Here is a 12,265-nt window from a genome sequence, read left to right as displayed (position 1 = left end):
ATGATGGGAAGGAGAGAGATGGTTCAGTAGCTTAAGAAGATTGTAGGGTATAGAAAAGAACTTTTTTTTCTTTCCAAGGATTAAGGTGGCTGAAATATGTTTATGTGCTGAAGGCAAGAAGCCAGATAAAAATAACTTGAAGAGGGGTGGCTAGGTGGCGCAGTGGATAAAGCACCAGCCCTGGAGTTAGGAGTACCTGGGTTCAAATCTGGTCTCAGACACTTAATAATTACCTAGCTGTGTGGCCTTGGGCAAGCCACTTAACCCCATTGCCTAGCAAAAGAAAAAATCTATAATGTGTGTGTGTGTGTGGGGGGGATCAAGGGGACAGGAGGAAAGGTTAATTTTATTAGAGGGATAACACACCTGGAAGGAAGGAGGAGAGGACAAGTGAATATATTTTTGTAGATGGAAAAGAAAATGAGGAGACCTAAGTCTAATAAATTTTCTTTTAGTGAAGTAAGGAGATCATCTACTAGGAGTAAAGGAATAAGGATTAGAAGGAAAAGTGAGAAAGGCTGGAAGGCTTGAGGAAGAGAGAAGGAGGTTTGAAATAAGTCATGGAGAATGAAAGAGAGGGTAGCAGCAATGAGGAAATATCTATCTCAAACCTCCATGAATTTGGCCTCTAAGACCTGCTACTTTCTTTTGGGTCTATGCCAGTCCTAGAGAACTGAATAGAAAATTTAAAAGCAGGAGTCCCTAGGAAAGAAAAGAGAAACTTCTGAGTTCAGTTCACTGAGCATCAGGCTGCTCTAGAAGAGGGAAATCTAGGTCTTGGAAGTTGAGGGGCCTGAGTCCTTCCCCCCCTCTCCTTCCTCCATGCCAGGAGGGATGTTCAGGGTCCCCAGAATTGTGGGTTTGAACTGATCCAGAAGTGGGGATGGCAGGTCCTCAACACCCTGATTCTTCTCTTTCCTATATTACAGAGCCTACCTGTGGGCTCTCAGGTTTATACAGTGAGAGCAGAAGATCCAGACACGGGGTTAGGTGGAGTGGTGAACTACACTATTCTTGAGGTGAGTCAGGCAGGGAGCAAAGTCATGTTGGTGTTCTGAGATCACCAAGGGTGGAGGGACATTCATGAACCATGGATCCATGTGACAACGGGAAACTTCTGACACTTAGCTGCTCCAGAGGTCTAGGTCTCTCCCAGGAGCCAGAAAGATAGATTGCTCCTTGTATGGCCACAAGAGGGCAGTGTCTTCCTACACAACTAGGTGTGATCAATCCTGAGGTGTGGAAGGGAAAGAGGCCCAGGAGAGTCCCTCCCCCAACATTGGACAGCTTCGGAGCTACGAGTGGGCAGGGAAGAAGGAGGGGTATCAGGGGAAATGGACTCTAGCACCAACTCTGCCACTCATTCCCAGTGACTAATCAAGCTGACTCTTCCGAGCTTCCGATTCTCCATTTGGACAAGGACGAAGCTGGATTAAATGGTCTCTAAGGTCTAACCCCAGTCTGACATTCTAGTTTTATGTTCTAAGGACTTTGATACCTCTCACTGCTATAATTCTATTTTTATCTTTTGAGGAGAAGCTCCCTCAAAAAAAATCATAGAATCATCTACTGCCAATGACCTCAGAGAGCAACTAGTCCAATTAAATGACTTGCTCGGGGTTAGAATTTAATTTTGAAAACAAGACAGAGGATTAAGAGCTAGAAAGCACCTTAGAGACCTTAGACCTCTTTGATCTACAGAGAAGGAAACAGACACAGAAAGGGGAAGAGAGTGGTCATTCACCAAGAAATCATTGAAAGAACCTGAACTAGTGCTCCCCAGCCCAGGGTCTGAGTAGAGGGGAAAAACTGGTTACTAGGACCAGAACCATAGGACTGTGTATGTGTGTGTGTGTGTGTGTGTGTGTGTGTGTGTGTGTGTGTGTGTGTGTGTGAGAGAGAGAGAGAGAGAGAAAGAGAGAGAGTGTGTGTGTATATGTGTGTATATGTATGTATGTATCTGTATATTTGTACCTTCCATGGGAATGGGAGAGAAGGCAATCCAACTTCAAGTGTGTCCATAACAGAAGAGGGGATTTCCTGTCTCTTTGTTCCTTTACCATCATGACTGTAGGAATAAGCCCCAGGAAAGAGGCCCCATTGAACTTAGACTGAGACAGTTGCACTCTGAGTCAGTTCAGTTAATCAGAAAGGATCAATGCTGGGGAGAACTCCATCTACCCCAACATTAATTCTCCAGGTCCAAGATTCAGCTAAGTTGACTGATTAGTTATGACTCTAATCAAGACTCTTTGTCAGTTTTAGCTGGAGGGTTTATGGGCCTTCCACATGTCCTATTGGTCTCCTAAGATCTTGGGTTCAATGGAAGTTGGTGAAAGTAGTTGCCAGCTGGAGGAGGGAGGAATTGACTATGGTTCTCTGCTCCCACTTCAGAGATTCCCAAGACCTGGATGGAAGACCTGGAGGGCAAAGTGTTGGATGGGAGCAGAACTAGAGATGATGGACTGATGGGGAAAGTAGGAAAGGGAGGCCAGGAACTTTGAGAAGCCTCAGTGCTGACTCAACTAGGCCCAGACCTACCTTCCTTCAGGACCCAGAGAATAGTCTGCTCTTGCCAGATAGAGCCTGAACTAACCTCTCTCTTTTGATTTCTATTCCCACCCTTATGTCAGGTCATCCCCAACACTCCAGAAAACCAGGAGCTCTTCGAAATCTTGTGGAATGGTACCATCATCCTTAATGGTTCCCTTAGCTATAACAACAAAAGCATGTTCTACCAGCTGAAACTGCAGTCCTGTGTGAGATCACACTCTGGTCTGGGGGAAGGGAAACATTTTGGGGATGGAGCAAGGAAATTCCTAGGGGGTGAATGGACAAGGGTATTTTGGGGGATAAGAAAGATTTCCTGTTGAGGAAGAAGGGAGCCTTCCTAGGACTTGACTGGAGTACTCTGATTGGAAAAGTAGGGAGAGAGGAGGAAGGGGAGGAGGTAGAATTAAGGGAAGTTCCCAAATAGGTCTGTGCTGCTATTCTCTGCAGGACCAGGACAGCAAACCACGGTGTTCTCAAACAGTCTACTTGACAATCTCAGTGAAGGATGTTCCAGATCTAGACCCACAGTTTCTCCAGGAGCCTTACATAGCTTCAGTAGGAGAAGATGCAGCTGTGGTAAGGCAGGGGCTGGGAGTGGGTGGATGTGTGGACCTTGGGAGTGGGTAAGGTATCTATAATAGTCCAGTATTCCTTGGAACCACCCTCCTGACCAGGCTGGTGGTCTCTCCTTCTAGGGCACCTCGGTATTGACCTTGAAGACTGTGGATGGAGACAAAGGCATCAATGATGAAGTCATATACTCTATCACTAGTGAGAAAACAGCTTCCTTCCTCTTTTCTTCACATCTCTTTTAATCTATTTCTTCTCCTCTCTCTTTTCCTTCCCCTTCCCCTTCCCTCTATTTCTCTGTAGACTGAGAACTCTAAAGGAGTGGAATGGAAATGGGATAAAATTGAGGACACCTTCCTAGCATCACAGAGTCAGGATCACTGAATAGAGGAAAGAAATGAAAAGATAAATGACAGAGGACTAGTAAACAGTAGAGTATTTTCCCCATATGCCCAGGATTCTGAACTTGGTTTCAGGATAAATACCCATGATCCCTCTATCAGGAAATCTGCTTGGTTTGGAACTAGAGATAGGGCCCTCAGACTGCCAGCCCTCATCCTCTCACCTTAGTCTTCTTGCTCAGATTCTACAAGGCCTTGGTTCAGCATTGGGGAGAAGAATGGGATCATCACTGTGAGCCATGTTTTGGATCGGGAACTACTGCTAAATGAGGATGAAGAGGTGCATGTGGAAGTCACGGTGAGCCTGGAGATGAAGAAGGGAAACAGATCCCTAACTAGACTTGTCTAGTTTGATGGCCACTAGAATCCTTTTCTCTTTTCTTCCCTCCCCTTCTCTCCTTTCCCCCTATCTCTCTCTCTACATCTCTCTGTGTCTGTGAAGAAGTGGGCTTTGTTTGTATTATTTTAGATAGAGTTAGACAAATATAGAGCTCTTAATATTTGCTTGGTAGTCTGCTAAGAATTGAGAATACTAATAAAAGCACTTGAGATAGTCTTTGTCTTCAAGGAGCTTGTATTCCAATGGGGGGGGAGACAACAAATAAAGGGCAGTTAGAAAGGGGTGGGAGTAAGGAATACATACATGGTAGACTAATATGGAAATGGATGCTCTGGACAAGATAAAGTAAAAACTTTATCTGTCAGAAGCAGGGGTTCCAGGAGTAGAGTTCAAGGTTCTAAGAAAAGATCAAATTCACTGTCTCCAGGGAGATAGTGAAAAAAGAACATTGTCCACTTGTGGGATACTTGAAGAATATTTCTTTGAGGATGGTATTTGAGCTATGTGTCTAAGGTAGTGATAGACCTGCAAACATGGAAGAGTGGCCCCATACTTTGGTGGGAGGGATTATCTCCAACCTCACTTCCTATTATCCCCCTTACCTCTTTAGATAGGAAGAATGGCCTTAGAGCTGGAAGTGGTGGCACCAGAGGGCAATGTAACACACACTAGGCTTAGTGCCTCTTAGATATAGGCAGGTCTCCAGAGCCCAAGAAAGCCAACTGACCAAAGTGAGGAATCCTGGGATAAAGTACTGACACTGTGTAATTCACCACTTTGTGGTCTCTAGACTTTCTGTAGTATAAAGCCCACTTACAAAGCCCTTGGGTGACTTTGTAGCTTATTTCTGTAAGCAGCTGTTCAGACCAGGCTAGATATGGACTGCTGGCAAACCAGAGACAGATACTTTCCTTCCTTCATTCAACATTTATTAAGATTGTGTGTCCATAAATGGGTAATTAAAAAGAAATTCCAAGAACATTCTTCTCAAACATCATAATCAACAATTCAAATAAACAAACATTTAATAAGCAGCTGCTTTGAACCTTTGTGCTGGAATGATTTAGATGAGACATGGTCCCATGGGTTTTTTTAATTATTTTTTTTCTGGTGAACAAAAAGCTATTTTTCTCCCTCCCATCTTCTCCACTCCCTATTAATAAAAGAGAAGAGTAAAACAAATCCTTGTGACAAATATTCATAATTAAGCAAAACAAATTACTACATTGGTCATGTCCAAAAAATATATATGTTTCAATCTCACTCTTATTGCATCAGCTCTCTGCTAGGAAAAGTATAGAAGCTTCTTCACTGGTCCTCTGAAATTGTGATTGGTTCCTTCTTGAGGTCCTTCACTTCCTTCTTTTCTGCCCTCTTTTAACTTCTCTCCACTTTTTTATCTGCAGGCCACAGAGCACAATCTCAACATCTATGGGCAAGAGGCTAAAGCCAGGACCTGGGTCACCATCAGGGTGATGGATGTTAATGATCACTCCCCCCAGTTCTACAATTGCATCTTGCCTGATTGTGTTTTCTCTGATGACAAGGTGGTATCTTCTTTTAGTGGCTATGTAGCTGAACACTCCTCCACCCGGGTGCCTGTTAGCAACCTGTCCATGGTGGCTTATGATCCAGACAAGGTAGATGTCATCCTCAGGCTGCCTTGAGTTCCCTTTCCTGGTGTTCCCTACTCCTCCCTTAACTGATAAACATTCGCTTCATGGGAGATCATGCAGTAAATTAGGGGAGGGATCTTTGGGAACCAACTGGAGGCTCACTGTGAGGTGAGGTAGATAGTGATGAGTGGAAATAGATAGTGATGAGTGGAAATAGATAGTGATGAGTGGAAATAGATGGAAGTTTTAAGGGGTGTTAGTGAGAGTGGATGAATATAGATAATAGTAAATGGTATTAGGTGGGGGTTAGATGGAATGATTGTAGATAATGGTGAATGGTGGTGGCTAAGATATGGGGATGAATGGGAGTGCATGGATCTAAATAAATACTCATCTAATTGAGATGAATAGTAGGGAGATCTGTGACAATTATTATTTAAAAGAGGATTGACTGGAACTAACTAATAGAACTTATTTCTTTCTTATTTCCAGGGCCTCAATGGCACTTTCCTGTTATCTCTGTCTGGCCCTGATCACATGGCTTTTACTGTGTCCCCTGAAAAGGTGGTAAACACAGGAGAGGTACAAGTGTTGGTCTGGCAGTCTAACCTTGTGGATTTTGAACAGAAACAGATAATGGAGGTAGAGGTGAGAGATGGTGGGATTGCTTAGTGGACAAAGGGGCACCCAGCTCCACAGAATATTGGGTTTTAGAACTTAAAGAGACCTCAGAGATCACTAAATTTGCCCCTTTCCTTTTCTACAAAGGGGACAATCGATGCCAAGAAAGGGAAAGGGACCATCCCAAGGTCTCACAGCTAAATAAGAGGCAAAGTTGGATTGGGATTCAGGTCTTTCTGACTACAAATTCTGTGCTCTTTTTCCTTCATTATGCTAATTCCTTAATACTTGTCTCTCCTGAGGTAGGTTGTAGCCAATGACTCTAACAGCCACAAGGTCTCCATTGTCAACGTAACCATCCATGTGGAAGATATTAATGACCATGCTCCTGCATTCAACAAGACCCAGTACATTCTATGTGTAAATGAGCACTGTCCAGATGGCACAGTGGTTACAAATGACATCAAGGTGAGGATGGAAAAGGAGAACCAGGGACTTCCTGGGTGGAAGCTGGACATGACAAAAGAACTTCCCCAAACCCTAAGACTGACCTGGGCTACCATTCCAAGTTATAGAAAGAATTCATGTTTCTTAGAGTGTCTATAAGTGAGAAATATGTAGCAATATATATAGCTGAGTCAGCAAAAGTCAGGAGAGAGCGGGTACCTTGTGTGTGTGTGGGATTTAGAAGGAAAAGACAGACAGGCAGACTCAGAAAGGACAATAGACTCCTAGACACAGAAGCCCTGAATATCAGATTTGAAGGGACCTTGGAGTAAACATAGATGAAGTCCCAGCTGAGCAAAATCCCATCTAACATCTCTAATAAATGATCATTGTAGCAATCACATGAAGCTGTTGATTCAATGATGGGAAAATCAATATCTCTTTAAAAAATTTAATCTAATTTTTTGTTTATTTAGTAATTCATTTTTTCTAGGGACATGTAAAAGTAATTTTAATATTAATTTTTAAAACTTTGAGCTCCAAATTATCTCCCCCCCCACAATTTGACATAGGCTATTAATGTCTAGTCAGGCAAGACATTTTCTTAATAGCCTTGTTGGAAAATCACTATCTCTTGAAGCAGTCCCTTCTACTTTGGGATTGTTCTAGTTGTTAGGAAATGTTTTCTTCTCAAGAAGAGAAATCTGCCTCTGGTCTTTGGTGCCAAGCAAAATGAATGCATATTTTCAGATATTTGAGGATCTCAACTATGTCCCTCTAGTTTCAAGTCTTCTCTTCTCCAGACTACACATCTGAGTTCCTTCAACTAACCAATGTTTGATGTGATCTCCAACTTTTTCACCATGCAAGAGGATGGGAATTATTGGGTAATAAGTTATAGGAGAATTGACTAATTGATAGTGCTCTTGGGATATGTTCATTTAGGCCACAGACCCTGATACTGACTTCCGAGGACACATTACTTACCAACTTATCTCAGGGAACAGGTATGTACTTGGTCATCCTTATGAAGTTAGGAACCTCAGTGGAGACTGGACCTTCAAGCCAATCAATACCAATCCTTTTGATTAAGCATAAGAAGGACTGCTTAATTCCTAGTAATCTTCCTTCCCCCTCTAATTTGTCCGCCATAGTGCGGATATCTTTCAGGTGAACTCCAGCACTGGAGAAATAACAGTGAAGAATGGCATCCAATTGGACCGGGAGCTGCAATCTGTCTACTACCTCACACTGCAAGCCACAGATGGAGGTGGCCTGACAGGTTCCACCCTCCTACAGATCATCCTAATGGACATCAATGACAAAGCTCCTGTGGTTAGCGGTTCCTACAACATCTTTGTCAAGGAGGTGACAGAAAATGTCTCAGTGACCATCCAGGTGAGGGCTGGGAGTGGAGAATTGGAATGGGTTCAACAGTGGATACTGGGGCAGGGAAAGATCCACTGCTGGAGAAGGAAGTGAATCCTAACCACTGAACTTTAATCACATTGAAAAGAATTTAGATTAGACATTTGGAAGAACCATGGAATTCTCTGAATTCCCTTAAACTCTCTACAGAAGGGGAAACTGAAGTTATGCAGCTCAGTGATCCCCTAGATAGCATTGAACTTGGAGTTCAATCTGTCCTATAACATTTTCTGGGTGTGTGGCTCCAGGGAAGTCACTTACCTGCTGTCTACCTCAGTTTCCTCATCTGTAACATGGGGGAAATAACATTTGTCTCTTAGGGTTATGGGGAGGATCAAATAGGTTAATATTTGTAAAGTACTATACACACCTTTAAATGCTAAATAATGTAAGTTATTAAACTGAAGTATGATGAGTCCAAGAAATTTGTCTATTGTCTTTTGGGTGCTGAGCCCAGGATTCTGACCACTGACCAGTGTTTGCATTTGTACTAGATGGGCTTTGAGGTGCTGTCTTTCACATGAGACAAATATCAGGTGGGTGATATGGGACAGAGTCAGGTACAGAAATGTTCATGGGTGGTGATCTCTCCTTTCTTCCTTTCCTCTTCCCCCCCACCTTGAAGGCCCATGATGATGATGAACCAAACACTAACAACAGTGCGATCCGTTTTAAACTCCTGCCAACTCCATATAGTGACAACTTCACCTTGGATTCAGTCACTGGATTACTGACGAACAAGGGACCCCTGGACCGTGAAGCCATTGATCCCAGCTTGTCAGGAAAGATTGTGTTGATAGTGCAGGTCTATGACCTGGGAGTTCCCCCGCTCTACACCACAGTCAATGTTACCATCAATGTAGAGGTAACAGGGCCCAGGAAAGAACCACTCTTCCTCCTATCAGTTTTAGGCTCCTATAGCCTACCTTAGGCTCAGTGCCTTCCATTCTCTACTATATTTAGAGGTTTATGGGAGGGAGTAGGAGAGAGGTCTTAATGTTTTAGCCTTAAAGTGTCCTAAAAGGAAAAGATCTTGTTTTTGAGAAGCTGTAAGTTCTGGGTCAAGAAAGACATCTTGGGTCAGCTTGGCCCTAGCCCACTCTCAGTTTCTTCTGTAATCAGAGTTCCTAAACCCACTGAGTGTTTGCCAGCACTGCCACAACCATTATTCTGGTCAGTGTATTCATCTCTACCCCTAAAGAAAGAGTCCCATACCAATATGGGTTTACACTTCCATTTATCTAAACAACAAATCAATATATTCAACCCATTTATTAAATTTATTTATTGATCACTTTTATTAATTTATTAAATCCCTTAGCATATGCAATATCCTATGCTAGACACTGCGAATACACTGATCACAATAAAGACATATCTTGTCCTCAAGGAGCTTGCATTTTGCTGAGGTAAAGCAAAATGTTGCTGATAAGTACACATGGTAATTTTTAAAATAAGAGAGCATTGCCAGCTGGGTGAGTGGGTGGGTGTCAGGGAAAGCTTCATAGAAGTGGTATCTTGCTGAATATCCAAGGAAGATCTCAGATTTTTAAGATTTTGAACATTTGATATTTTTACAAGATATTCTGTAGACGATATCTAGCAGACAGTTGATAATGTGAGATTATGGTTGAAAATATAGATTTGGAAGTCACCTGAATAGTTGGTTAATGAACACATGGAAACAGATGAGAACATCAAAAGAAAATATAGAATGTAGGGAGCCTTGGGGACACCCATACTTGGGAAGTAGAAGATAGCTGATGTCACAGAAAAAGAGTTTAAGAAATAGGGGTTATATAGGTAGGAGGAGAGCTAATGGAGAACAGTGTGTCAGAAGCCTTAGATGGAGTGGATGCCAGAGGGACCTCAGGATAGATGATGCCAATTCTCTTAGTAAATACTTCAGTGTCCACTATGTACAGATCACAGAGCTTATGATATTGAAGAGAAGTGAGATATTATCACAGTCAACTGTAAATACTCTGTTTTTCTAGATCACAGATTTTTCCTAGATTTAGATCTTAATTTTTTTTCTAGACCACCTATAAAATGAAAGGGTGAGACTAGATCATTTTTTCTTAGACATCACATTTACTCATTTTCCAAAAATAACAGAAATAGAAAAAATATCAGAACAACAATCAGTTAATTCCCACAATCTGTGTTCCTTCTGTATATAGTATTGCTTGAATCTATTAAAATAAACATCTTAATAATTTTATTCCCCACCCAAAAGAAAATCTACTAAAGTGGGATTCATTTACAAAGTGTGCAAGAATATAAATTTTATAATAAATTCTTTCCAGTATTAATTATGCCGCATTATAAGAAACTACCTTCACAAACTCAGGAGACCAGAATAGGAATAAACATTCCTTGTAGAACAATTTGCTCACCAAAAAAAAAACCCTCAAAGTGCTGCCTCAGGAGATGATGAACTACTTATGATTGAGTCTTGGTAGGTTAGTGACTATTAACTGGGAGGAGAAGGAAGAATTACATTTTTGTCCCATGCCCACAAACAAGTTTTATAAAAAGCTCAAGGGGAAGCCAAAGCAAAAGTGACAAGCTCAACATGCTCCACTGAAACACTTCTAGGTAACCATTCTACAGCAGAATCAGCAGAGGCCATCATCCTTTCTTTTCGACTAGATCATTTTTAAAGTTTCTTCTGATCTTGCCATTCTATTTTCTAATTTCCAATACTGAGAGGTATAATAAATACATCATAGAAGTCTCTGGGGGAAGGTTAGGGAATTAAAAAGTGATCATTGTGTGGGGTACATATTCTTCTCTTCTCTTCCATTATCCAGTTCTGAGATCCATTTTAATCTTCCTATCTCTAATCCTGGTTCCCCTTCAGTTTTCCTAGAAATATGGAATACATACAGTTGGTAGAAATTTTAGATCATTGACTGACAGTCAAGGGGAAAGGGGTCTGTTGGAAATGTAGGAGGTGAGATCGAAACCTCACCTTATATTCAGTGCACACTCCACATTTGTCCCATAACCTCTTTTATGAGTTTCTATTTTGCTAAATTTAACCTTTATCAGCTAGTTACTCCCCAAACATCCTCTATCTGCAGGACATCAATGATAATGTGCCTGTGTTCAACAAAAACTCTTATACATTCCAAGTAAAAGAAAGAGAGACGGGTGAGTATTATTTTACAGAATGAATGGTACGTGTGTGTGTGTGTGTGTGTGTGTGTGTGTGTGTTTATAGGAGATGGATGATGGGCAAGGGGAGTGACTTAGGCACTGTGGTGTAGTGGAAAGAACTCATGCATTTAGAGTCCTGCCTTGGATCAGGATAGGGCTTAAATACCTTCTCTGCTATTTATCAGTAGTGTGATCTCTTTGAGTTTAGGTTCTCTTATCTATGAAGAGGATGGTAACAATTATATTACCTATCTCAATATGGTGCAGTAAACAATCCACTTTGTTTTTTGTTGTTTTGTGTGTGTGTGTGTGTGTGTGTGTGTATGTTTTAGATTTTTTCAAGGCAATGGGGTTAAGTGGCTAGCCCAAGGCTAGGCAATTATTAAGTGTCTGAGACCGGATTTGAACCCAGGTACTCCTGACTCCAAGGCCAGTGCTCTATTCACTGTGCCACCTAGCCATCCAACAATCCACTTTGTATACTTTAAATGTCACTAGATATAAGAGATATTCTTGTTATTCAGTCTTTTCAGTCATGTCTGACTCATCTGGAGTGATTTGCCATTTCCTTCTTCAGCTTCATTTGACAGAGGAAGAAGCTAAGGCACATAGGGTTAAATGATTTGTCCACTGTCACATAGCTAATAAGTGCCTAAGGCCAGTTTTGAACTCAGGAAGATGAGTCTCCAGACTCCAGGCCTGGTGATTTATTCACTGTGCCACCTGACTGAGAGACATAATAATGTATATTAATATTATTATATACATAATAATAATAAAGACACTGTGGCATAATAGCTAAAGAACCAGCCTAGAGGAAACCCTGGTCTCAAGTCCTGCCTTTGACACATCCTGACTGAGTTACCCTAAGCAAATCACTTAACTTCTTTGTACTCTAAGGAACTAAGTTGCAAAGAAGATACTGACCTACATTGGCTGGGGAAGATTCCTTTGCCTATAACATTGAAGTTACAGGTCCCTATCCAATATTAATAAATAGGAAAACAAAACCTCAGGTCCCCAGGAGTCATCTTGCCAACATCCCCAGTCATATATATCTGGGCTCATTACATATTTGAAGAATTGAATTGCTTTGAAATTCCAATATTGGTATTGGAGAGGGT

General features: G+C 41.6%; 1 protein-coding gene across 1 annotated transcript in view; it reads left to right on the top strand.

Moving 5' to 3' along the window:
* The window catches only part of CDHR2 (cadherin related family member 2), a 59,044-nt gene that overhangs the window by 32,709 nt on the left and 14,070 nt on the right, over positions 1-12,265 (top strand). Inside the window, exons 7-18 of the mRNA XM_074229352.1 lie at positions 930-1,019; positions 2,634-2,759; positions 3,001-3,129; positions 3,249-3,324; positions 3,707-3,822; positions 5,271-5,504; positions 5,973-6,128; positions 6,408-6,569; positions 7,494-7,555; positions 7,703-7,946; positions 8,602-8,841; positions 11,066-11,135. Coding sequence (XP_074085453.1) covers positions 930-1,019; positions 2,634-2,759; positions 3,001-3,129; positions 3,249-3,324; positions 3,707-3,822; positions 5,271-5,504; positions 5,973-6,128; positions 6,408-6,569; positions 7,494-7,555; positions 7,703-7,946; positions 8,602-8,841; positions 11,066-11,135 — 1,705 coding nt within the window. The remainder of the gene's footprint in view (positions 1-929; positions 1,020-2,633; positions 2,760-3,000; positions 3,130-3,248; positions 3,325-3,706; positions 3,823-5,270; positions 5,505-5,972; positions 6,129-6,407; positions 6,570-7,493; positions 7,556-7,702; positions 7,947-8,601; positions 8,842-11,065; positions 11,136-12,265) is intronic.

The sequence above is a fragment of the Macrotis lagotis genome, chromosome 1 (genome assembly GCF_037893015.1).
Source record: "Macrotis lagotis isolate mMagLag1 chromosome 1, bilby.v1.9.chrom.fasta, whole genome shotgun sequence".
NCBI classification, from domain to species: domain Eukaryota; kingdom Metazoa; phylum Chordata; class Mammalia; order Peramelemorphia; family Peramelidae; genus Macrotis; species Macrotis lagotis.
Note: the sequence above shows the minus strand (reverse complement) of the source record. Positions and strands in the feature narration are given on the sequence as shown.